Source organism: Bos indicus, chromosome 23, assembly GCF_029378745.1.
Source record: "Bos indicus isolate NIAB-ARS_2022 breed Sahiwal x Tharparkar chromosome 23, NIAB-ARS_B.indTharparkar_mat_pri_1.0, whole genome shotgun sequence".
NCBI lineage: Eukaryota > Metazoa > Chordata > Mammalia > Artiodactyla > Bovidae > Bos > Bos indicus.
In genome coordinates this window covers 32,992,163-33,018,472 of record NC_091782.1, presented here as the reverse complement: position 1 = coordinate 33,018,472, position 26,310 = coordinate 32,992,163, and the positions used below count along the sequence as shown (strand labels likewise).

At 44.0% G+C, this 26,310-nt stretch overlaps 7 protein-coding genes across 7 annotated transcripts; 2 read left to right on the top strand and 5 right to left on the bottom strand.

Annotated features, from left to right (window-relative positions):
- The first annotated feature begins 29 nt into the window (after nt 1-29).
- Nucleotides 30-6,380, top strand: LOC109576639 (histone H2B type 1-N). The gene is made up of 2 exons (XM_019985300.2): nt 30-533; nt 3,381-6,380. Exon 1 carries the CDS (start codon nt 130-132, stop codon nt 508-510), a length of 381 nt encoding a protein of 126 aa, XP_019840859.2. The 5' UTR covers nt 30-129; the 3' UTR covers nt 511-533; nt 3,381-6,380.
- LOC109576640 (histone H2B type 1-C/E/F/G/I) lies at nt 5,434-11,058 on the bottom strand. The gene has a single exon (XM_070777545.1). The coding sequence runs from the start codon at nt 10,818-10,820 to the stop codon at nt 10,440-10,442; it is 381 nt and encodes a 126-aa protein (XP_070633646.1). The 5' UTR covers nt 10,821-11,058; the 3' UTR covers nt 5,434-10,439.
- Nucleotides 11,059-11,085: 27 nt separating this feature from the next.
- On the top strand, nt 11,086-11,763 carry H2AC16 (H2A clustered histone 16). Its single transcript, XM_070777543.1, has one exon. The coding sequence runs from the start codon at nt 11,126-11,128 to the stop codon at nt 11,516-11,518; it is 393 nt and encodes a 130-aa protein (XP_070633644.1). The 5' UTR covers nt 11,086-11,125; the 3' UTR covers nt 11,519-11,763.
- Nucleotides 11,764-11,908: 145 nt separating this feature from the next.
- H1-5 (H1.5 linker histone, cluster member) lies at nt 11,909-12,632 on the bottom strand. The gene has a single exon (XM_019985290.2). It carries the CDS (start codon nt 12,630-12,632, stop codon nt 11,952-11,954), a length of 681 nt encoding a protein of 226 aa, XP_019840849.2. The 3' UTR covers nt 11,909-11,951.
- Nucleotides 12,633-14,818: 2,186 nt separating this feature from the next.
- LOC139178817 (histone H3.1) lies at nt 14,819-15,407 on the bottom strand. The gene has a single exon (XM_070777542.1). The coding sequence runs from the start codon at nt 15,365-15,367 to the stop codon at nt 14,957-14,959; it is 411 nt and encodes a 136-aa protein (XP_070633643.1). The 5' UTR covers nt 15,368-15,407; the 3' UTR covers nt 14,819-14,956.
- A 980-nt stretch (nt 15,408-16,387) lies between these two features.
- H4C13 (H4 clustered histone 13) lies at nt 16,388-16,978 on the bottom strand. The gene has a single exon (XM_070777549.1). The coding sequence runs from the start codon at nt 16,962-16,964 to the stop codon at nt 16,653-16,655; it is 312 nt and encodes a 103-aa protein (XP_070633650.1). The 5' UTR covers nt 16,965-16,978; the 3' UTR covers nt 16,388-16,652.
- An 8,451-nt stretch (nt 16,979-25,429) lies between these two features.
- H3C12 (H3 clustered histone 12) lies at nt 25,430-25,928 on the bottom strand. Its single transcript, XM_019985291.2, has one exon. It carries the CDS (start codon nt 25,909-25,911, stop codon nt 25,501-25,503), a length of 411 nt encoding a protein of 136 aa, XP_019840850.1. The 5' UTR covers nt 25,912-25,928; the 3' UTR covers nt 25,430-25,500.
- Between the last annotated feature and the right edge of the window lie 382 nt (nt 25,929-26,310).

The window sequence follows — 26,310 nt, the reverse complement described above, 5'->3', positions numbered from 1 at the left end:
GCATTCACCACCAATCAGACGCCTGGCATTACTCCCTGCCTCCTTTAAGAAGCTGGGAAGGAAGCGCATTCTTACCGCTTCTCTTTTCTTCCTGTTGCTTTTGGGTTGTTTGGCAGTAAACTCCCGGCCATGCCTGAACCCTCGAAGTCCGCTCCGGCCCCGAAGAAGGGCTCCAAGAAGGCAGTGACCAAGGCGCAGAAGAAGGACGGCAAGAAGCGCAAGCGCAGCCGCAAGGAGAGCTACTCCGTGTACGTGTACAAGGTGCTGAAGCAGGTCCACCCGGACACCGGCATCTCGTCCAAGGCCATGGGCATCATGAATTCGTTCGTGAACGATATTTTCGAGCGCATCGCGGGCGAGGCGTCGCGCCTGGCTCACTACAACAAGCGCTCGACCATCACATCCAGGGAGATCCAGACGGCCGTGCGCCTGCTGCTTCCCGGAGAACTGGCCAAGCACGCCGTGTCTGAGGGCACCAAGGCCGTCACCAAGTACACCAGTTCTAAGTGAGCCGGCCCGCCATGGAGTGATCGGTAAGGCTTGGCCTACACCCCAAAGGCTCTTTTCAGAGCCACTCAATCTTCTAAAGAGAACTGGCACTAACTTTATTCAGTAGGTGTTTCTTATATGCTATTAAGTAATAAGTTCCGGTTTTTTGTTTTCCCTTAAACAAGAGAAATTTACTTGTCACAGTTGTAGAAGGCAGAAGTCCAAGACTGCTGTTAATAGGGGTGGTTTCTTCATAGGCTTCTCTTTGGCTTCCAGGTGGCCATCTTTTCTGTCTTCACTAGGTATTCTTTCTGTTCACATTTCCTTTGATCTTGTTAGAAATTGCTTTCTCTGTAATGTAGATGGTGCTGCAGCAATGCTGGAGGTGTTTTTATGTGTTTATGTCGAGAAAGGTCAAGTTCATTATCAGACAAATGTAAAGAAAACAAAATAGCGTTTGTCCCAAAGCAAAATCAGCTCTCCTTTACGTCTGAAGTTGACAAAAGATTTCGTTGACCATGGCTTGTCCCCTGCATCCTTAATTTTAACGTGTGTGTGCCTGAGTAGAGTTCCTTGGAACACAGTAGGAAAGTTACAAATCGCATTATCCACTTACGTTTTCTTTGTGGAGCGCTGCTGTCTTTCTTCCCTTTTCCCTGAGTTAAATTTGCCAAGTATTAAGTTAAAAAGGCAAAAGCAAAACAAACGGAAGTGAGAATCTAATTACAGATCAGGCGGGTGCCACATTTCGTCGATAGCCAATCCAGACGCTGCGCGCGCACTTTGAAATTTACTAACTGTCGCTTGTGACTCCATCCTAACGGGAGAGTTCCGGGCCAAGCGGCTTTATGGGAAAAACTCTGCCATTTTCTCCAAACCCTGGTTTCTTTCTCTTTCCAGCATGTCTCTGGGATTTACTTTTGCTGTATTAGTTGGAATAAATTTTTTAAAAATAGAGGACTGTTCTCCCATCCTCAAAGGAAGGTAAAATTCCATCTCTTCATTTTAGGCCCTTAGGAATGGCATATTTAAAACTATTTTGGTCTTTACCCAGAATCAAGGTGGCAATGCTTCCCCCTAACAGCATGTTATTCTATCAAGTGACCACTTGATAAAAAAAGGACCATTTGTTCATACTGCATATGAAAATGTATAGGTGACCTAACATTTAATTTGCAATATGCCAAGACATAAATGAGTAGCCACGAAAAGTTTCTTAAGACTAAAGTCTTACTATGTGGAAAACTACTCGAAATCTTTGCTTAAGACCTCACATTCAGAATTAATAGGTATAACCTACATCTTTGGAAACTATTATTTTTTTTCCCACTAGGTGACTTATAATTTCAACTTTCTGACTTTTTATATTAGGCATATTAAAAAGAATAATTTTAATTTTAATTTAATAATTTAATAATAATTTTAATGTAGGTTTTATTAAAACACAGACAAAATATTTCCCAGAGGGTTTCCTCTTGTGCTTAGAATGAAGAAAAATATCCATTAATTAAAGATATTTTTTCAATATGTTTTAATTCTTTAAAAATGACTTTATATCCTGTCTGCTTTAATTGTGAAAATAATGCAGAATATAAAATTAAGAGTATAGGCATGGCCTGTTCATGCATAAAATGACAATGTTCACTATAAAGTTATACCTTAATACTAGGAATATGTATATGTGATGTGAATCTGGAGTTGCAAATATAGGTCAAATATATCAGTGTCTTTTACTAATTAGTTCTTGTGGAACAGTGTTTTGAGAATGTGAGGTGACATGTTACATGGCAGAGAAGAGTGAAGTTATCAGCTCAAGAAGAAAAGAGTCTGATTTGAAAAAATTTTATTTTGGGAAAAGATGAAGAACTTTCAGTGAAAAGAGTAACAGGCCCTTAGCTTTTGAAAATACATTTTTTTAAGTTTGTTATGGCAGTGTTCTAAGTTCTCTAAGGCAGCCGGGCATCACACAAAGCAGTCTAACATAAATCTTGGTCTGGAGATTTCCACCTCTACTCAGGAATCTAAAGTCCTTGAAGAGGAACTAATTACAAGTTTGAGACAAAGGAAATCCTGATGGGTGTACAACATGTATGTTGACTCAACACAAGGATGGTCTCCCATGTCTGGAGTAACAATAGAGTTAAGACAAGAGAGGCAAGAAAACCTGAAAGTAGTGCCAACTTGAGATTTAAGAACAGTTTTATAGTCATCCACTGGAATAGTTTGGTATATAAAAAGCCATGAATCCATGATAATAAGCAATTGGAGCAAATACTATATAATGAGCTGAATAAGAAGTTTACATGGTGTGTCACACTATTCATATTTTCCCAACTCTTTGTGCCCTATGTCATGGAGATGAGTTATCTTCTTCACCTGAAGGTGCCTGGCCTTGCATTCTTAAGGTTTTATTGTACTTATATGAGGGGAAACTTAACCTCCTGTGATGCTATAGGATGAAGTCTCAAAAAAGATCTTCCTGAGAATCTCACTGATGCTTTGTTCACTAAAATTTCATTTCAGGAGAGCAAATTGCATTTTAATGACTTCCATTCTTAGAAATCCATCCAAACTCTAATTCCCAAGGCAGTCTTAAATTATCCTGTGTATCAGCTTCTACCATAGCCATCCCCAACACTGTGCATGTGTGCTCAGTCACTTCAGTCATGGAAATTGGATATATCTCAAAGAAGTTCGTGCTGTATTTGAGTCAAATCTTTTGAACGTTAGCATTTCATCTGGCTCTATATTTTTGCAGAGTTCACACCAAAGAGCTTAACACTTAACATTCAAACACCTTCACCTCACTATCAAGGACATTTTTATCAAAGCTATCACCTCTGTAATCACATATTTTTCCCTGAAACTTTGACTTATGCCTTGTTTTCCAGAACTACATCCATCACTTCGCGATCCTGCTGAAGCCATCAGTGCAATTAAACTCATCAGAGTACTCAGAACAACGTCCACTATGGATTCTTCACGTCTGTCATCCTGACAGTCCTCCGATACATTTTCATTGGATCCAACATCTTGGTGGAGGAAAATCCCTGAACACTATCCTGACTTCTTAAGGTGGAATGCTTATCTCTTTAGGCTACATGAGACTGTAGCTGTTGCTTCCTTCAAACCTAGTGTTAAATTTTGGCAGTGACCATACTGTGGGACATAGACTTCTAAAAGCTACAAACCATGACTTTGAATAGTTTTTCAGTTGTAATTTGATGGAGTTAAGAAATATAATTGAAGAACATATGCCATTTATCTGTATCATGTGCTGCTGCTCTAATGTTCCAGACTTCAGTCCATCCTATGTAGGAAGGTGAAAGCTTGCAATAGTCCTTTAAGGCCACTCTCATTCCATATCTATTTTCTAGATGCAAAGAGACGGGGAGTATTTTGTCTAAATAGCTAGAGGATCAATGACAGAGTCAGTTTTTAAGCCTCATGGTAGTGGCCATCACTATAAAAATGTTGTTATTTTGTGGTCTTCTTTCAAAACAAATAAATAAATGGAGATGGGCCATTTGTATTTGTTTTAATAGTGAAAAAGTTGCCATTCTTTACTTGGGGGAAAAAAAAAGTTTGTCCTTCTTGTCCCCAAGAACAGAAAAGAAAAAAAAGGGCAGTTTATTATTTTTTTCTTGGTGAACACTGGTCCAGCTCTCTTTAGAGGGTCCTGTAGCCCTACTCCTATCATCATTCAATTAATAACTTTTGCCTTTCCTGTGGGAAACAAGCATGTATAGCAAAGTCTGCCTGTTGATTATAATACTGAAATTAAAAAATCAAAACTGAAACCTGTTTCTAACTTTTCCAAAAGACAGTGTTCGAAAATTACAACTTAAATTCACATAGTGCTTGTACACAGACTGTATTTCATCTGTTGGAAATGTGTGCCAATTTGCTGTTAAATCATGCTACCAAGGAGCAGAGAGAAACCTGCCCACTGAAACTGCTGTGTGAGACATGGAATTATATCTCTTATCTGACCATCATTTCTGCCTTGAAAGTGGTAATGAAATTGACCAGAGGTCCCTCCCTGAAGCAGCAGCCCAGCTGGGAAGACCCTTTATATTCATTTTCCTAGAGGGTCAGCAATTCAGATTTCCCCAAGTGAAAGGCTTAAACTTTCACTCTGGATGAAACCTGAATGCTGTTTATTTGCAATGGATGCTAAACATTAACCTATTCTTTTTCTTAGTTTCTTTTGTCCTCCTCATTCCAAAGGACCAAAACTAGGCCTAGTCCAGGGAAGGGAATCATGAGGTCCTGATTTCTATGGCCTGTTCTACTTAAAGGAAGGCAGCTTTAATGGGGAAAAATCCTCCCGCCTATCAAAATGTAACCATATTTAGGGATAGAGTCTTTAAATAGGTAATTAAATTAAAATGAGGTCATTGGAGAGTGATTGGGTCCTGATCCAGTATGACCAGTGTTCTCTTAAAAAAGGAAATTTGGACACAGACAGGCATAGAGGGAACATATGTGAAGACAGAGGGGGAAACATGGCCATCTATGCTAAGGAGAGGGCCTAGAACCCATCCTTCCCTCATGGCCCTCAGAAGGAAGTAACCCTTCTGGCACTTTGATCTCAGACTTCTAGATTACAGAAGAATGAGAAAACAATTTTCCATTTTTTCAACCACCCAGACACCCAGACAGGAATACCTTGTTAATGGCAGTGGTGAAGGCAAAAGTGAAGTTGCTCAGTCGTGTCCAATTCTTTGGACCCCTTGGACTGTAGCCTACCAGGCTCCTCCGTCCAAGGGATTTTCCAGGCAAGCATATGGGAGTGGGTTGCAATTTCCTTCTCCAGGAGATCTTCCCTACCCAGGGACTGAACCCGTGTCTTCCTCAATGTAGGCAGACGCTTCAACGTCTCAGCCACCAGGAAATCTACCAGTAACAGTAACATAGCAGCCAGTAACATAAATATAATGCTACAATCCCAGTCCTCTGTCTCTTTACCTGTAGACCAAAGATACTATTAGCACGTATCTCCTTAGATTGAAAAAATAAAAAAAAAGAAGAAAAATTAAATAATGCACAGTATCTGAAGATAATATACACTTAACACATGGCAGCCAATAATTAACGTGACTTTTTCCCCCTGTATGCCAAAAGCAAGATGTAAATGCCATATAATTTACTCCTTGAAGGCAGATCTTTGAGTAAAGAGCCATAACATAAACGCTGACATTCAGTCATCCTGTAAATGACAAAATATTAGAGCAAGTTAAATAAAAAACATCCAGATGTATAAGGAGATAAAGTAAATGAAATATATGACAATAAAATGCTAAAGATGGAAAAACTGAATAGTTTACCAAAGCAGGTCATTTTGATATTCTGAACTAATAAGAGTATACCTGAAAGCAACCTAAACAGGTAGAAGTAGCATAGGCCCCAGAAAACCATTTGAGACTGAAGTTATGCCAATACTTGCTAGCTGGATATATTGGATTTTACTTTAGTGAACCCGTGTGTATGATCAGGCCACACAAGATGGCTGTTCTCTTGCTCTCTGTACATTCCTTGCTTGAACAGCCCCTGCTTTCCATCATCCCACTCATAGGACTGACCTTTTGTCTTAATCATAGAAATTAAACTTCTTAAGTGCTTGCCCCCTGTTCCAACAAGTAATTGTTGTATTCTTAGAACAGAATAGCTTTAGCATGCTGGGTTAATAAAGAGAACACTTGATGGTTGTTAACCAAAGGAACTGTTGAAGGAGATCATCTGTTGGTTTCCCTGGTAGTTGATGAGCTCACATGACATCCATTCCCACTGTAATTGTTACACCTCGCCACTCTACCCCCATGAAGACTGCTGCCTTGTCCTGTTTCAGACCTGTAAATACCCTAGCCAATAAACTGTTGATGTCTCTGTTGCTGTCTCCAGATATTTTCTTTGGTCTCAAGGTTGGGGGATTATAGGACTTGCAGGGCTACAGAGTATAGCCTAACACCATGATTCTCCTGTAAAATGGAGATAATAATGCAGCCCCAGTTTTCTTAGGACTTTATGAGATGATATACACTGCTTCCAAGTGTGTTCTTGGAAGCTGGATGAGGTCCACAAATGTTACTATGAAAGAGACATTACATAGATTTTTTTTCCTTTCAACAAAATAAGTAATTATTTAATTTAAGAATTAAAAGTATAATAAATGTTTCACCACAGAGTGATCTTCTCTAGGTCATACAGTTTTATATTTTCTGAGTTAGACATCAGATCAGTCGTTCAGTCGTGTCCAACTCTTTGCAACCCCATGAATCGCAGCACGCCAGGCCTCCCTGTCCATCACCAACTCCCGGAGTTCACTCAGATTCACGTCCATCAAGTCAGTGACGCCATCCAGCCATGTCATCCTCTGTCGTCCCCTTCTCCTCCTGCTCCCAATCCCTCCCAGTATCAGAGTCTTTTCCAATGAGTCAACTCTTCACATCAGAGGGCCAAAGTACTGGAGTTTCAGCTTTAGCATCATTCCTTCCAAAGAAATCCAAGGGCTGATCTCCTTCAGAATGGACTGGGTGGATCTCCTTGCAGTCCAAGGGACTCCCAAGAGTCTTCTCCAACACCACAATTCAAAAGCATCAATTCTTCGGCGCTCAGCCTTCTTCACAGTCCAACTCTCACATCCATACATGACCACAGGAAAAACCATAGCCTTGACTAGACGAACCTTTGTTGGCAAAGTAACGTCTCTGCTTTTGAATATGCTATCTGGGTTGGACATAACTTTCCTTCCAAGGAGTAAGCGTCTTTTAATTTCATGGCTGCAGTCACCATCTGCAGTGATTTTGGAGCCCAGAAAAATAAAGTCTGACACTTTCCACTGTTTCCCCATCTATTTCCCATGAAGTAATGGGACCGGATGCCATGATCTTAGTTTTCTGAATGTTGAGCTTTAAGCAAACTTTGTCACTCTCCTCTTTCACTTTCATCAAGAGGCTTTTGAGTGCCTCTTCACTTTCTGCCATAAGGGTGGTGTCATCTGCATATCTGAGGTTATTGATATTTCTCCCGGCAATCTTGATTCCAGCTTGTGTTTCTTCCAGTCCAGCATTTCTCATGATGTACTCTGCATAGAACTTAAATAAACAGGGTGACAATATATAGCCTTGACAAACTCCTTTTCCTATTTGGAACCAGTCTGTTGTTCCATGTCCAGTTCTAACTGTTGCTTCCTGACCTGCATACAAATTTCTCAAGAGGCAGATCAGGTGGTCTGGTATTCCCATCTCTTTCAGAATTTTCCAGTTTATTGTGATCCACACAGTCAAAGGCTTTGGCTTAGTCAGTAAAGCAAAAACAGATGTTTTTCTGGAACTCTCTTGCTTTTTCCATGATCCAGTGGATGTTGGCAATTTGATCTCTGGTTCCTCTGCCTTTTCTAAAACCAGCTTGAACATCAGGAAGTTCACGGTTCACATATTGCTGAAGCCTGGCTTGGAGAATTTTGAGCATTACTTTACTAGCGTGTGAGATGAGTGCAGTTGTGCAGTAGTTTGAGCATTCTCTGGCATTGCCTTTCTTTGGATTGGAATGAAAACTGACTTTTTCCAGTCCTGTGGCCACTGCTGAGTTTTCCAAATTTGCTGGCATATTGAGTGCAGCACTTTCACAGCATCATCTTTCAGGATTTGGAATAGCTCAACTGGAATTCCATCACCTCCACTATCTTTGTTCATAGTGATGCTTTCTAAGGCCCACTTGACTTCACATTCCAGGATGTCTGGCTCTAGGTCAGTGATCATACCATCGTGATTATCTGGGTCGTGAAGATCTTTTTTGTACAGTTCTTCTATGTATTCTTGCCATCTCCTCTTAATATCTTCTGCTTCTGTTAGGTCCATACCATTTCTGTCCTTTATCGAGCTCATCTTTGCATGAAATGTTCCTTTGGTATCTCTGATTTTCTTGAAGAGATCCCTAGTCTTTCCCATTCTGTTGTTAGACATATAGTGTCTTAATTGAATAGTACATTAGTTAACTAGTATTTTTTTTCACAGCTGTACTAAGTACCATTGGGAGCATGGAAATTTATTGTAAGTAGTATGTAGACTTTGGTATTTAAAATGTTGAAACAGAGAATGAAAATATCATTCTGTTTTCTACTCTCTTTAAATCTTTCTGATTAAGTAACTGGGGACGTGTTAATTTGGTGCTGGTAGGTCTTCAAGGCCTAACACATATTAATCCTTGCTCCCTTCCCTGATTTTTCAATGTCATAACAAAGAACAATTTTCAGGCTCAAAGTGCATGCTCTTGTTCAATCACAGCTGACTCTTTGCAACGCTATAAATTGTAGGCCACGAGGCTCCTCTGTCCATGCAATTTTCCAGGCAAGAATAATGGAGTGAGTTGCCATTTCCTCCTCCAGGAGATATTCCTGACCCAGGGATCCAACCTTGAATCTGAATTCTTACCACTGCACTACCTGGGAAGCCAACTAGTAGGCAGTAAATAGCATATAACTTAAGTTGAATAACATATGTGGGCTTCCCTGGTGGCTAAGTGGAATTGGCCTGCATTGCAGGAAATGCTGGTCCGATCCCTGGGTCAGGAAGATTTCCCTAAGAAGGAAATGGCAACCCACTTGTGTTCTTGCCTGGAAAATCCTATGGACAGAGAATCCTGGCGGCCTACAGTCTGTTTGGTCACAAAAGAGTGGGAAACAACTTAGTGACTAACAGGCAACCACTGGGAGATTGAACCGCCCTCTGGGAGAAACAGTGGAAACAGTAGCTGACTTTATTTTGGGGGGCTCCAAAATCACTGCAGATGGTGATTGCAGTCATGAAATTAAAAAACACTTACTCCTTGGAAGGAAAGTTATGACCAACTTAGACAGCATATTAAAAAGCAGTCATTACTTTGTCCACAAGGGTCCGGTCTAGTCAAGGCTATGGTTTTTCCAGTAGTCATGTATGGATGTGAGACCTGGCCTATAAAGAAAGCTGAGTGCCAAAGAATTGATGCTTTTGAAGTGTGGTGTTAGAGAAGACTCTTGAGAGTTCCTTGGACTGCAAGGAGATCAGTCCTGGATGGTCATTCGAAGGACAGATGTTGAAGCTGAAATTCCAATACTTTGGCCACCTGATGCAAAGAGCTGACTCATTTGAAAAGACCCTAATGGTGGGAAAGATTGAGGGCAGGAGGAGAAGGGGAGGACAGAGGATGAGATGGTTGGATGGCATCACCAACTCAATGGACATGGATTTGGGTAGACTCCGGCAGTTGGTGATGGACAGGGAGGCCTGGCGTGCTCTGGTTCATGGGATCGCAAAGAGTCGGACAAGACTGAGCGACTGAACTGAACTGGGAGAAAAAATGCCATCCTGCTACTCTCCTTCAGGTCTCAAAGACTGCCTTTTCATTTAGAATTTCTCCCTTATTACAAAGGGGAGAAAAGGTAAAGAAATGAGTGAAATGAACTGTGGAGCTGACTCAGAAAAGAAACTGACATGTTCTAGATTTTTCCCTTATAGAATCTGACCATGTAAAAAAGTGAACAGTAGTGCCATTACCAAAAGGGGTGAAACCTTTAAACTTAAGAACATGCAGCAGCACCTAACTACATGAAAAATCTAAAGGTAGGACAACCTGCTTCTATGCGTGCTCAGTCATTAAGTCGTGTCCAACTCTTTGCGACCCCCATGGACTGTAGGCCGCCAGACTCCTCTATCCATAGGATTCTGCAGGAAACAATACTGGAGTGGGGTGCCATGCCCTTCTCCAGCGGATCCTTCCAATCAAGGCCATCTCCCTGCGGCTCCCGCATTACAGGTAGATTCTTCGCCTCTAAGCCACCGGGGAAGCCCAATACTGCTTTTACCTACTTCTAAAGTTACATCAATTAAGTGCCAGTTCTCTTTGGAAACCGTGGATGGCTCTGAAAAGAGCCTTTGGAAGTGCTGGAGTCTGATCAAGCAGCCAGTGGCTCACTTGGAGCTGGTATACTTGGTGACGGCCTTGGTGCCCTCAGACACGGCGTGCTTGGCCAGTTCTCCGGGAAGCAGCAGGCGCACGGCCGTCTGGATCTCCCTGGATGTGATGGTCGAGCGCTTGTTGTAGTGAGCCAGGCGCGACGCCTCGCCAGCGATGCGCTCGAAGATGTCGTTGACGAAGGAGTTCATGATGCCCATGGCCTTGGACGAGATGCCGGTGTCCGGGTGGACCTGCTTCAGCACCTTGTACACGTACACGGAGTAGCTCTCCTTGCGGCTGCGCTTGCGCTTCTTGCCGTCCTTCTTCTGCGCCTTGGTCACTGCCTTCTTGGAGCCCTTCTTCGGGGCCGGAGCAGACTTGGCTGGCTCCGGCATGACTGACAATAATTACAAGATCGCAGGAAAAAGACAAAAGGATCTCCCAGCACGTCCATTTTATAATGCAATATGCAAATTAGATTTTGTAACGCTCTATGTCTGATTGGCGAATACTCGTTGTGACATCACATTCAATTTTGTCCAATGAAAACGCTCATTTTAAGGACCTACCCTTTACTCTGCAACATTAACTGCAACTTTACCCAATGGAATAGCTTCTTTTTCGCGCCCAACTGCAGCTATAAAATGTGCACTTTTCTTTCACTTTAGTGCCTTCGGCTGTAGTCTTGAAGAGTTGTAGTATGTCTGGACGTGGTAAGCAGGGCGGCAAAGCTCGCGCCAAGGCCAAGACCCGCTCTTCGCGGGCCGGGCTCCAGTTCCCCGTAGGCCGAGTGCACCGCCTGCTCCGCAAGGGTAACTACGCTGAGCGGGTCGGGGCCGGGGCCCCGGTGTACCTGGCGGCGGTGCTGGAATACCTGACAGCCGAGATCTTAGAGCTGGCGGGCAACGCGGCCCGGGACAACAAGAAGACGCGCATCATCCCGCGTCACCTGCAGCTGGCCATCCGCAACGACGAGGAGCTCAACAAGCTGCTGGGCAAAGTCACCATCGCTCAGGGTGGTGTCCTGCCCAACATCCAGGCGGTGCTGCTGCCCAAGAAGACCGAGAGCCACCACAAGGCCAAGGGCAAGTAAGGCGTCAAGAGCCACGCCTGCCAAACCAAAGGCTCTTTTCAGAGCCACCTACGTTTTCTGCTGAGGAGCTGGGACAGTAGTATTAACCTTAGTCTGCTACGTTGCTTCAGTAGTGTCTGACTCTTGCGTCCCCATAAACGGCATCCTTACCAGGCTGTCCTGTCCCTGGGATTCTCTCGGTTGCCTGCCATGTACTGCAGTCAGTCATCAGGGTCTTCCGTCCTCCGTCCGCTGTCAGTGCTAGTTTTACCTCATATACCAGGGTCTATCTCTTGGTAGCAAGAAAATGGGAATTATTTACGCAAGGAGAGCGGGAATAGATCTACGGATGGAATATTCTCTTGGAGAGCGGAGATAGTGCACAGCTGTTTCCAGAGATCTCTGGGTGGCTCTGAAAAGAGCCTTTGGGGTTTGCTTCTCAAGCGTCAACTTTCTACTTCTTCTTAGGAGCCGCCTTCTTCGCCTTTGCAGCTTTGGGTTTTGCTGCCTTAGGCTTGGAGGTTTTGGGTTTCGCCGCTTTTGGCTTCACTGCCTTGGGCTTCGCGGGGCTCTTAGCAGCCTTCTTTGGCTTTGCCGCAGTTTTGGCCTTCTTGGGGCTCTTGGCCACTTTTTTGACACCAGAGGCCGCGGGCTTTTTCGCCTTCTTAGGCGTCTTCTTAACGGCTTTCTTTGCTCCTGCAGCCTTCTTGGGTTTCTTAGGGGTGGCCCCTGCGGGTTTCTTCGCTTTAGCAGCCCCTGCTTTCTTGGCTTTGGGCTTGGCTTCCCCGGCAGCCGCCTTCTTGTTGAGCTTGAAAGAGCCGGAAGCCCCGGTGCCCTTGGTCTGCACCAGGGTGCCCTTGCTCACCAGGCTCTTGAGACCCAGCTTGATGCGGCTATTGTTCTTCTCCACGTCGTAGCCACCGGCTGCTAGCGCCTTCTTGAGCGCAGCCAAAGAAAGGCCATTGCGCTCTTTGGAGGCGGCGACAGCCTTAGTGATCAGCTCGGAAACTGGGGGCCCGGTAGCCTTGCGCTTCGCCGCTCCACCGCTCGCGGTCTTCTTGGTTGCTTTCTTCTTGGCAGGAGACTTCTCCACCGGCGCCGGGGCGGCCGTTTCTGCAGGAGCGGTCTCCGACATGGCGAAAGGAGAACCTGCTAGAAGGAGAGAGACTCAAATTCCAAAGAGCAAGTTTTGCAATGCCGTCTTGCTCCGGCCCGGGCTTATATAAGTCGGTGCTGCCCTGTGATTGGTGGAGCGTCCGATCCACCGCCCTCAGGCAGCCGTTTGTCGTGGTTGGACTCCCAAACTGTGTTTGTTAGTCCCCAAAATTTGATTAAATGTTAAAAACAGTGGTACATAATTTGACTCTTTGAAGGTTCAAAGGAGGAAAACAGCCTCCAATTTCACATACTTGTTTGTGTTTTTATGACTCACGCGCAGTTAATGAAAAATATTTTTAAAAATCCCTTCAGCTTTTCCTATAGATTTACCGGACTTAAGGCATCGAGCTACGTAGTTGCATATTGCAATAAAGTTTTAGTAAGTATCTAGTGAATGTTTTTTAAAAGGCTTTGTTGCCAAGTTCGGCCTTCGATTTTTGCAAGAGGAAAGACACTAGGTTCCTTGATTTTGCTTAAACTTTGCTTCGAACGGCAGCAAGTAACACAGGTGCAGGACGGCCAGTTGCCTACAGCCACAAATTAAGCACATAGATTTTACTTTAAAAACCGGTTTTGCCTTCCAAGGAGTTTCCAGGTGCCAATATCTTTAGAGAATGGGATTTCGCGGCTCGGTCTAGTTCTGTGGTCAAAATGACTTCTTCCCTGAGGAATAGAAATTGCTTTGGCTTCAGAATCCAATGACAGGTCTTCAAATTCAAACAAATTTAGTATGTTTTTGATTGCGAAGCTTTCTCCCTTTAATTTGTAAGCAAATCCATTAAAATAAGAAGAAAGAAAATGTCTTAACCCAGAGATGTATTTTAGGAAAAAACTCTGAAATGTGCTAAAAATTATTCAAGGGCTTCCAGCAACACCGGAAAGGCTGTTTAGATGACATGGGTCTCTCTCCGTCTTTCAGAAGCTGTTTTCCTCCTTTGGAACTTCAGCACTTTCCACTGCTCTCCCTCAAACTCCATCTCCACCAACATTTAACAAATTGAATGGTCAGGAACCCCTTCTTTTGTAGGACCTCAGTGTGGATATTTTGCATATTTAATGAAGATAGACCTGTATCTTTCAGTGAAATAATTGGCCTCTGACTACAAGTGTGGATTGGATAGTAAGGGAGTGAGTGGAGGTTATAGAAGTTTAAGAGAATTCAGGAAAACATTAACATCCAAGGGACCTGAGGCAGTGACTGTGAAGTGAAATGGAGGGTGATGTTTATTATTTATTGGGAGGGGGAAGCTTGGAGAGGATTTTGTCCCTGGATGCAATGATGATTAGGGTCTCTCATGCATTCAACAGTCAGTTCTTGTGAAAACCTGTAGGCTGACATGCTTCATGTCTTCAGGGGTTCCTGGAGTTGAAACTACAGCCTACTATGGCCAAATCTAGACAGTGGCTTATTTTTGTATGGCCAAGCTAAGAGTTTCTCTATATTTTAAGAATATTTTAAAGATGTAACAGAGACCATATGTTACCTGCTAAACCTAAAATATTTACTTTATGGCTTTCACGGCCTTGAATTCCTCCTCAGATAGTTCATGTTATTCTTACAGGTCTGCCCTTTTCAGAATTATGTAAACCCAGATCTAAAGAAAAGATCTTAAGAAAATGACTCAATCAAGCATTTCCCACTGTTTCAATCACGAAACTTTCAGAAAACTTGGGAACGCTGGCAGTGGGGGGGTGTCTGCTTTACAAAAGGAGGGGGGCATAATACAGCTAACATTCATTGAGCATTTATAGTCTTAGTATGGCCTACAAACTAATTCACTTGCCACATTTTACAACTGTTGTAGGTGAGTCCCAGAGAGAAGCTGAGTAACTGGGCAATTGACTGCTGTGAATCTCGAACCTCGACCACTATTTCTTCCTGCAACAGGGAGACAGGAGACACATTATCTGAAGTTGTATGGTACTACTTGGCAAAAGGTGGGGGGAAAGCGCTTCATTTGTCATTACAGAACTGTCCGCAGAAAGCACTGGTTAACAAGGAATGGGCCACTTCTTCAGTCACTTCCTTTAGCCAAGGATTAAACATTATCACTTTAAAAAAAATGCTTCTCCTAGAAAGTTTGAGTGACTAGGAGCCCAGGATACAGCCACTTCTACATAGTATTGACGTGGTACAATAATATTTGGGTCCACGAAACGTTTCACTTAAAATTCATGCCGTTTTTCATTTGCTGGTAATATGTATACTCGACAAGGAACAGCTCCTTTCTGGTGACAATTGAGGGGCTCTTAAAAGAGCCTTTGGGGATAGGTATGTGTTAGCTAGAGGAGCCACAAAATTTATGCTCTCTCCCCGCGGATGCGGCGAGCAAGCTGGATGTCCTTGGGCATGATAGTGACGCGCTTGGCGTGGATGGCACACAGGTTGGTGTCTTCGAAGAGCCCCACCAGATAGGCCTCGCACGCCTCCTGCAGCGCCATCACGGCCGAGCTCTGGAAGCGCAGGTCAGTCTTGAAGTCCTGCGCGATCTCGCGTACCAGCCGCTGGAACGGCAGCTTGCGGATCAGCAGCTCCGTGGACTTCTGGTAACGGCGAATCTCACGCAGAGCTACCGTGCCAGGCCGGTACCGATGCGGCTTCTTCACGCCGCCGGTGGCCGGCGCGCTCTTGCGGGCCGCCTTGGTGGCGAGCTGTTTGCGCGGCGCCTTGCCGCCGGTGGACTTCCGAGCCGTCTGCTTAGTGCGAGCCATTGGTAAGTAGTGCCAACCGCCTAACACTGATGTGAGCGCTCGGCCGTCCCAAAATATATAGCGAACCTCGCGTCTTGATTGGACAATAGACTGCTGCTCTCTCGCTTACCCCGCCCTTCCACGCCCATTCTTTCTGGGTTTAGGAAGCATTGTCCCGCCTCTACTTCGGACACTAGGATTACGTGGTGAGGAAATATCGTTGGCTTTCAAAAAAACCCTGCAGGATGTATCCAAATTCTTAAATTTGTCGTCTAGAGCTGGGGTCCCCAACCTCCGGGATCTAAATGTCTAGTGATCTGAGGTGGAACTGATGAAATAAAAGTAAGAATAAAGTGTGCTAGTCTCTCAGGAGTGTCCGAATCTGTGATGCCATGGACTGTAGGCTACTAGCCTCCTCTGTCCATGGGATTTTCCAGGCAAGAATACTCAAGTGGTTTGCCGTTTCCTACTCCAGAGAAATAAAGTGCACAATAAATAGTCGCTCTTCAGTTGCGCAGCCGTGTCCCTGCTCTTTGCGACCCCATTGACTACGGCATGACAGGCTTCACTGTTCTTCACTATCCCTTGGAGTTTGCTCAAATTCATGTCCGAATCAGTGATACCATCCAACCATCTCATCTTCTGTCGCCCCCCTTCACCTCCTGCCCTCAATCTTTCTCAGCATCAGGATCTTTTCCGATGAGTGGGCTCTTCGCATGACGTGGCCAAACTTGGAGCTTCTAATATGCTTAAATCATCCCGAAACCATCCTCCCACCCAGGCGCGTGGGAAAACTGTCTTCAAAATCGGTCGCTGCCGCCGAAAAGGTTGCGGACAGCTGGCCTAGACAAGTGTCTTGCATTTTAGATATAAGATGTCATGATTTGACAAGCTTGAGTAAGTTGAAAGGAGTGTTTAAGTGGAGGCCATTAAGTTAAAGTCAACCCAGCCACTACGTTCTGTTCCAGAACTCTTATAGCTTAGTAAAACGGAGCTTAGTTACCTTTTTCCTTAAACTTCTTGTGTTATTGCTAGCCATACTGCTTCGTGAGTATTTACCCTTTAAGTGCGAGCAGTCAACACAAGGTTATTTTGCCTAGCTTATAAGAAACGACATCAAACGAAAACCTGCCACTGTTGTTGACCGGAATACTGACGGAGAACTGGAGCCTTGACCATACTCAAATTATTTTTCAGACATCAATCTTCCCCACACAACCTAACGACTTTAGCGCCTACAGCTCTTTACCAGAGTCAGTGGGTGGCCCTAAGAAGGGCCTTTAAGGTAGGGTGATTAAATGCACCTTTAACCGCCGAAGCCGTAAAGGGTACGTCCCTGGCGCTTGAGCGCGTACACCACATCCATGGCGGTAACAGTTTTGCGCTTGGCGTGCTCGGTGTATGTGACCGCGTCCCGAATCACATTTTCCAGGAACACCTTCAGCACCCCACGGGTCTCCTCATAGATGAGACCGGAGATCCGCTTCACGCCACCACGACGAGCCAGACGACGAATGGCGGGCTTGGTGATGCCCTGGATGTTGTCACGAAGAACCTTGCGGTGGCGCTTAGCACCCCCTTTCCCGAGGCCCTTACCGCCCTTGCCACGACCAGACATATCTGCACCCACAGTCGTTACGACGCCGTAGCTCGCCAAGGCCGTGTTTTATATAGTGATGTTTCGGACCTGATTGGGAACCGCTCAGACCAGCCGTGACGCCTCTGGGAGTTTCCAGACCCGAAGCCCCGCCCACATTTTCAGCAAAATGGAGAGGTGCTTAAAATACAGACTCAAAAAAAGGGCCTAATAAAATCCCTCCGTTCAGCTTCTACAATACACTGTGTTGCCCTTGCCCACAACTGGAAAACCATTCCTTTGTTTGGGTTAGACCTTGCTGTCCTTTTCTCTTTTTTTGCTCTCTCTTAGGCATTGATCGTACTAGCGAGTTGTGGCTTCCGGAATGAATGGCCCATCTCGAGAGCCGTGATTTTAGTCTTTTGGGGGTTTTTGTGAAACCTCGTGGCTGAGAGCCTGCTTATAGGGTGGGCTTCAGGGTGGGCTTCCTCATCGTTCTCAGCAGTGGTCTCCCCTTTTCCTTATCTTGTACTCATCCTATCATCTTCCTTTCTCTTCCCTCACTGGCTGCCACATTTTTCTGGTACAACTGGTTTTTTCAAATGTTCTTCGTTTCACTTAGAAACACTTAAGGAAATTGAGGAAGCTCAGCTTTTACCCGCCGTTTCCTCTGGCGAGTCCATTAGCAAGTGAAAATGCTCTCGACTCCTTTCCTGCCCTTCTACCCCTATCCCCTCCTCGCCCCCGCCATCACCACCTTCCTTTTCTCTCCTTTCTTGAATTGAGAAATCAAGTGCACCCCAAAGATCTGTGCCTTTAATAGTGTCTTTAATAAAATGCTGAATGTAAAGACCAGGAACAATTTTATTCCAGGAATTTAAAAAATAAAAAAACTTTCAAATGTTTCCTTGACTTCTGGCTATTTGAAATGACCTTTCGGGCCCTGGCTTGTCTGCTAGGTAGCAGATTTTATTTCTCCGAGAAAATGCCTTCTCTAACGAATAACACATTTACTTTTTCTCTTTTTCCGAGCTTCAGAAATGTTTACCCTTTCTCTTTCAAATGTGTGTGGTTATTTACTACTTGAACAAATACCTAATAGTATTCTCCAAGTTTACTTTATAATGTCTGTAAATACTATATGTGCAAATGACCGCATGCCCATCTTCTATTAGTTAATCCATTTCTTATTGAGTTACTTGTCTGGCTTTCTTCTTCTTCCTTCTCCTGTTTAGTAATGGAATCTGAGTGCTTAACCTTGAAGATGTTATTGGATGGGTAATCTCAACAATCCTCTTCCCTTGCAACTATAGAAAAACCAGGCAGCTTTCTGCCTTGTTACCTAGCAGTTGTTGAAAAGGGTGTTTGCTACCAGTGCATTATCTTGGCAAAATTCTGTTAGCCTCTGACCTGCTTTGTTTTATACTCCACGGCCAAATTTGCCTGTTACTCCAGGTATCTCTTGACTTCCTACTTTCACATTCCAGTCCCCTATAATGAAAAGGACATTTTTTGGGGGTGTTAGTTCTAGAAGGTCTTGTAGGTCTTCATAGAACCGTTCAACTTCAGCTTCTTCAGCATTACTGGTAGGGGCATAGACTTGAATTATTGTGATATTGAATGGTTTTCCTTGGAAATGGACAGATATCATTCTGTCATTTTTCAGATTGCATCCAAGTACTGCATTTTGGACTCTTTCGTTGACTCTGATGGCTACTCGATTTCTTCTAAGGGATTCTTGCCCACAATAGTAGACATAATGGTCATCTGAGTTAAATTCACCCATTCCAGTCCATTTTAGATCACTGATTCCTAAAATGTCTACATTCACTCTTGCCATCTCCTGTTTGACCACTTCCAATTTGCCTTGATTCATGGACTTAACATTCCAGATTCCTATGCAATATTGCTCTTTACAACATCGGACGTTACTTCCATCACCAGTCACATCCACAACCAGGTGTTGTTTTTGCATTGGCTCTGTCTCTTCATTCTTCCTGGAGTATTTCTCCACTGATCTCCAGTAGCATATTGGGCACCTACTGACCTGAGGAGTTCATCTTTCAGTGTCCTATTTTTTTTGCCTTTTCATACTGTTCATGAGGTTCTCAAGGCAAGAATACTGAAGTAGCTTGCCTTTCCCTTCTCCAGTGGACCACATTTTGTCAGAACTCTCCAACATGACTTGTCCATCTTGGGTGGCCCTACATGGCATGGCTCATAGTTTCATGCAGTTAGACAAGGCTGTGGTCCTTGTGATCAGATTCGTTAGTTTTCTGTGATTGTGGGTTTTTCATTCTGTCATCCTTCTGATATGCAGATGACACCACCCTTATGGCAGAAAGTGAAGAGGAACTAAAAAGCCTCCTGATGGAAGTGAAAGAGGAGAGTGAAAAAATTGGCTTAAAGCTCAACATTTAGAAAACTAAGATCATGGCATCTGGTCCCATCACTTCATGGCAAATAGATGGGGAAACAGTGGAAACAGTGTCAGACTTTATTTTTCTGGGCTCCAAAATCACTGCAGATGGTGACTGCAGCCATGAAATTAAAAGACGCTTACTTCTTGGAAGAAAAGTTATGACCAACCTAGATAGCATATTCAAAAGCAGAGACATTACTTTGGCAACAAAGGTCCATCTAGTCAAGGCTATGGTTTTTCCAGTGGTCATGTATGGATGTGAGAGTTGGACTGTGAAGAAAGCTGAGCGCCCAAGAATTGCTGCTTTTGAACTGTGGTGTTGGAGAAGACTCTTGAGAGTCCCTTAGACTGCAAGGAGATCCACCCAGTCCATTCTGAAGGAGATCAGCCCTGGGATTTCTTTGGAAGGAATGATGCTAAAGCTGAAACTCCAGTACTTTGGCCCTCTCATGCAAAGAGTTGACTCATTGGAAAAGACTCTGATGCTGGGAGGGATTGGGGGCAGGAGGAGAAGGGGACGACAGAGGATGACATGGCTGGATGGCATCACTGACTCGATGGACGTGAGTCTGGGTGAACTCCGGGAGTTGGTGATGGACAGGGAGGCCAGGCGTGCTGCAATTCATGGGGTCGCAACTGAGTGACAACTGAGCGACTAAACTGAACTGAACTGAACTATCCCTCTGATAGATAAGGATAAGAGGCTTATGGAAGCTTCCTGATGGGAGAGACTGACTGAGGAGGAAACTGGATTTTGTTCTGATGGGTGGGGCCATGCTCAGTAAATCTTTAATCCAATTTTCTGTTGATGGCAGGGCTGTGTTCACTCCCTGTTGTTTGACCTGAGGCCAAACTATGGTAGAGGTAATGAAGATAATGGAGACCTCCTTCAAAAGGTCCCATGCACGCACTGCTGCACTCAGTGCCCCCAACCCTGCAGCAGGCCACCACCAACCCATGCCTCTGCCAGACTCTTGGACACTCACAGGTAAGTTTGGGTCAATCTCTTTTGGGGTCACTGCTCCTTTCTCCTGAGTCCTGGTGCACACAGCATTTTGTTTGTGCCCTCCAAGAGTCTGTTTCCCCAGTCTTGTGTAACTTCTGGCTCTATGGCGGGGTTAATGGTGACCTCCTCCTAGAGGACTTCTGCCATATGATTATATAACAACAATGTATGTTGCTCAAGGACATGTTTCTCCTTCTTAACAAGAATCTTCTGATTAATCTTGTTGATTTAAGATGTATGTTGTGGGAGTGGGTCTGGTAAAAGTATATAAGGCCTTGATAAGACTAGCAAGTGGGTCACTCTCTGATGTCTATGTCAGAATCTTTCTCTGTCCTTTTTCACTGTAATAAAGCTTCTGCTACACAAAAGCTCTGAGTGATCAAGCCTGGTCCCTGGTCCTGAAGCTAATTCTTCAGAGATCACAAATCCAAGATTGTTCACCATAAGCTATCATTATTGTTCTTGCATTGTTCTTCATTCAAAGTTAGTTTATTTACTAGTAATTAGTGCCTTTCCTAATTCTCATTTCTCCTGTCCTCCAAACACATATATATTTACACATAAACACACAAAGACACATGCAGACATACACTAATCCAAAACTAGCCCTTTGGAGTGTTTTCTACTCCATGAGCTTAACTTCTCAAATCTTTTCTTCCATTCCATAGAGTCTTACTTCTCAACACAGATTGGCCTTTTACCAAGTCAGAATCTTAAATATGAGACAGGCAAGCACAAAATTTTCCTTCTTCGTTAGTCCTACCCCAGAGCAATCACCATCCTTGCTTTCATTCTCAAAGGTTCCTCAACCATCTATGCCTCCATGTACTATTTCACTTAAAGAAATTTGAGGATGTAGCATTTACTGGCCCCTTCATCTTATTACACCTTCTATTATTTATTTTTTGCCCTGCATCTTTTGGGATCATATTTGCCTGAGCAGGGATCACACCTGAGCCACAGCAGTGAAAGCACGGAATCCTAACCACAGGGCTATCAGTGAAATCCCCACTCTGCCCTACTCTTGTCTGCTCATGACTTGAAGCCAGAATTGCAAAACCCTTTAAGAAACCCCTTACCTTCTCCTGAGGCTTTCTCAAGACCTAAATGTATTCTCTAATATACACAACTGTTCATGCCTAACACTCTCTCCTTGTTTTGCCTAACCTTGTTTCCAAAATTCTGTAATACAATGTGACCAATGTCTTCATAGTCCCTTCTATCTCCTAATTTAGTCAGTTTTCATGCCTAAATATATCAGATAATAGCTGCCAGAAACTCTGATTCCCTTTCATTCACTTCACCTTACTAGCACCTCCAGGGTTGGATGGATATTGAGAAAATAAAAATCAAGATAAAGATTGGGGTCCGTGGAGCAGGAGCCCCCTGCTGTCTTGCTCCCTTGGGTTTACAATAGGGTCAGAGGCTATGAACACAGTTCCTAAGCTTCTAATCTTTAAAAGCAGACTGGTTTCTATAGACTGTTTCTATTTCCCCAAAACTCATATGTTGAAATCTAATCTCTAACTTGAGGGTATTTGGAAGGTAGGGTTTTGGGGAAGGGCTTAGGTTTTAAGTACAGGGCCCTCATCAGTAGTATTCATGCCTCTATAAAAGAGACCCCATTGACTCTTCCACGCATGGAGAAAATAGCCATCTATGAGTTAGGAAGAGGGCTCTTACCAGATACTAAATCTGACAACGCCTTGATCTTGGACTTCCCAGCCTCCAGAGCTGTGAGAAATACATTTCTATTATTTATAAGCCACCTAGTCTGTAGTATTCTGATACAGCAGCCTGAGCAGGCCAAGACACTCGTTTTCTGCAAGTCATGTTTTTAAAAAGTACTCAGAGTTGGTGCCTTTGATTTTAGTGGTTATTCTAATTTCTTTCTTTCTTTCTTTTTAAGAATTTTTGGTTATTTCCTAAAACCACCTTTTCTACAACCAACCTTAGGCTTCTAATAGAGCATGTCCTCACTGAGCCACAGTACACTTCTTAACTTCAGATCTCAATCAGCATCCAAATCCCAGATGTCCTTACTGAGAAATTGCAAAATGTTAAAACACTCTAACTTCTGCCTTTCCACTTAAAGGAAAACAGGCTTTTCTAGCCGGTTCTATTTTTTCTTTTTCTTAAACAGGTACTCTTACTTTATTTTCCTACAGCCTTGGGAGGCTTATACAGAGCTCCTCATTTCCTTTGAGGGTTTGTTCAAAGAATCCCAAACTGAGATCTATTGGCTTTGTCTTCCCAGCACTTGGCTACCTTCAGAAAAGACAGACTTTTCTAGAGCTAGTAAAGGATTAATATGTATATTCTCTAAATCTGGGGAATTATCACCAAGCTCACAAATGAAAACACGTGTGAAAATACTTTGGAAACTATAAAGTTTTATATAATTCTTGTCATCAGTATTATACCTACTCCCCATAGAATTCAAGAAGTATCTTGGATGAAGTGTGAAAAGCAGGAGGTGGGAAGCACTCAGTAATTACCTGAGGCTATCTTGTGTCTCAGTTCAGTTCAGTTCAGTTCAGTTGCTCAGTCGTGTCCGACTCTTTGAGACCCCATGAATTGCAGCACGCCAGGCCTCCCTGTCCATCACCAACTCCCGGAGTTCACTCAGACTCACATCCATAGAGTCAGTGATGCCATCCAGCCATGTCATCCTCTGTCGTCCCCTTTTCCTCCTGCCCCCAATCCCTCCCAGCATCAGGGTCTTTTCCAATGAGTGAACTCTTCCCATGAGGTGGCCAAAGTACTGGAGTTTCAGCTTTAGCATCATTCCTTCCAAAGAACACCCAGGACTGATCCTTAGGATGGACTGGTTGGATCTCCTTGCAGTCCAAGGGACTCTCAAGAGTCTTCTCCAACACCACAGTTCAAAAGCATCAATTCTTTGGTGCTCAGCTTTCTTCACAGTCCAACTCTCACATCCATACATGCCCACAGGAAAAACCATAGCCTTGACCAGACGGACCTTTGCTGGCAAAGTAATGACTCTGCTTTTCAATATGCTATCCAGGTTGGTCATAAGTTTCCTTCCAAGGAGTAAGCGTCTTTTAATTTCATGGCTGCAGTCACCATCTGCAGTGATTTTGGAGCCCAGAAAAATAAAGTCTGACACTGTTTCCACTGTTTCCCCATCTATTTGTCATGAAGTGATGGGCCCAGATGCCATGATCTTAGTTTTCTGAATGTTGAGCTTTAAGCCAACTTTGTCACTCTCCTCTTTCACTTTCATCAAGAGGCTTTTGAGCTCCTCTTCACTTTAGTGTTACAAATCAGGACTACATTCATTCAAATAGAATTTGATGAGCACCTGCCTGTGTCAGGCTTTTTCTATTCTGGAGAACCATCAGTGAATAGCATGATTTTTTTTTTTTTTGGCCTTATGATATGTATATGGTGAGAGAAAAGGGGCAAAGTTTTACATTTAAAAGTTTCACACAGAGTAGGAGAAATATTGTATGACATCCCTTATATGCAGAATCTAAAAAAGAAATGATAAAAGTGAACTTATTTAAGAAAGAGAAACAGACTCACAAGCTTAGAGAACGAACCAGGGGGAAAGGATAGAAAGGGAGTTTGGAATGGACATGTACACACTGCTATTATCTAATTAAGATATTAATGCTAATATCTATTAAGATATTAATAGATAACCAACTAGGACCTACCTACTTTATAGTTCAGGAAATTCTGCTCAATATTTTGTGGCAGCTTGGATGATAGGGGAATTTGGGGGAGAATGGATATATGTATATGAATGGTTGAGTCCCTTTGCTATCTACCTGAAACTATCACAACATTTGGCTATATAATCAGCTATACTTCAATACAAAATAAAAAGTTACAAAAATAAAACAGGTTCACACAGACTTAGGAGAATACTCTCCTGGTCCTAGAATTTCATAGGTGTGAGTGTGATGTCAGGTATGGGATAAGCCCACAAGTGGTGTGGAGGACATTACTGCCTCAAACAGGCTCACTGTGGCTTCTACGTCTAGAAAGTCACCAGATGTTGATGGCATGCATGACGCCTGTCATGAGTATTCATTGCAAGGACTGATGTTGAAGCTGAAGCTCCAAAACTTTGGCCACCTGATGCTCTTGCCAACTCATTAGAAAAGACCCCGATGCTGGGAAAGATTGAAGGCAGGAGGGGAAGGGGACCAGAGGACGAAATGGTTGGATGGCATCACCGAATCAATGGACGTAAGTTTGAGCAAGCTCGGGAGATGAAGGACAGGGAAGCCTGGTGTGCTGCAGTTCATGGGGTCGTATAGTCGGACAAGACTGAGTGACTGAACACTGACGCCTGTGGATTGCTCCTTGTGCTTGTCTGTGTTCGGAGGTTCCTGAAAGCTGGCAAATAAAAGCCAGAGGACTGATTTGTTAATCTCCCAATATCAAATCTTAGAATGGGGGTGAAGAATAAACAGCTCAGAACTTGATCCTGCAGGGTTACCAGCGCTACCGCTAAACAGTGAGAAATGCAGTTCTCAAAAGGGCTTAGTTCAACACCCTGTAGCCAGCTTCAACCGGATTATTTTTTGGAGTTGTATAAAACAAACTGATTGTCAGTTACGTTAGAGGTCTGCCCACTATTGCTAGATCCTGGGCCACATTGCTTGACTTAACCTAGATATACTCTGCCCCTCCTTGGACCCTGGACAATTCAATCAGTAACTGACTAGAACTTACAAGATACTTGCCCTTCCAAGCACTGCACATACACAGCGGGACAGTCAACCAGAGTTCTGCATCCTGAGGCTACTCTAACTGGGCTAGGAACTTACTCTGCTCTTTAACTTAGGTAGGCAGAGTTCTGTGTTAACTGAGTCCTCCTTACAGATTTTACATAGGAGAACTCAGACAGGGCCCAGGTAGTGCGGAGACACTCTTGCCCCTATTAGCAGTTATCAGTAAGCTTTTAACAGCTTACAAAATTATCACGGCGTGTTCAGCCTTGACAAGTACGCTTCATATCTGTATTGTGACTAAGATTATGTAGTTCCTGGACAAAATTCCTCTGCTTTAGGAAGACCTATCCTTGTGTAACAGCTGTTCTCAGTGAAAACGGAAGTGGCTCTTAAAAGAGCCTTTGGGAGGAAGCTAATGCCCCCAAGCCAGTCAAGGACAGTTTATGCCCTCTCCCCGCGGATGCGGCGAGCAAGCTGGATGTCCTTGGGCATGATAGTGACGCGCTTGGCGTGGATGGCACACAGGTTGGTGTCTTCGAAGAGCCCCACCAGATAGGCCTCGCACGCCTCCTGCAGCGCCATCACTGCCGAGCTCTGGAAACGCAGGTCGGTCTTGAAGTCCTGCGCGATCTCGCGTACCAGCCGCTGGAAAGGCAGCTTGCGGATCAGCAGCTCCGTGGACTTCTGGTAACGGCGAATCTCGCGCAGAGCTACCGTGCCGGGCCGGTAGCGGTGCGGCTTCTTCACGCCGCCAGTGGCCGGAGCGCTCTTGCGAGCCGCCTTGGTGGCGAGCTGTTTGCGCGGCGCCTTGCCGCCAGTGGACTTGCGAGCCGTCTGCTTTGTACGAGCCATAGCCTGAAGAGTTGTGTCGCGGAAGAAGCAACTGAACAACTGGGTCCAGGACGAGACTTTATACAGATGATCCGATCCTGATTGGCCAGACTTTGCTGGAGTAACCTGATTGGTTAAAAACCTATTTTCATTTGGATCTTACCAACCCTGAAAAGGCTTTGTTTTCTGTCCTTCTTAAACTTGTGTTTTGTATTTTTGCAGGAAGAATTATGGCTGCATTGTATCTTGTCTGAGTTTTTGGTTTTCGACTGAAATATTGATTTCACCAGTAAAAAAGGAATTTGGTCCAGAATTTTTGTAAGTCAGGGACTAAGTTCTAAAAGAAATTCATTTTCACTGGGGTCTTTTTCCCTTTTCAGATAATATGGGGGGAAATTACAGCGAAGTAATGTATTTTAT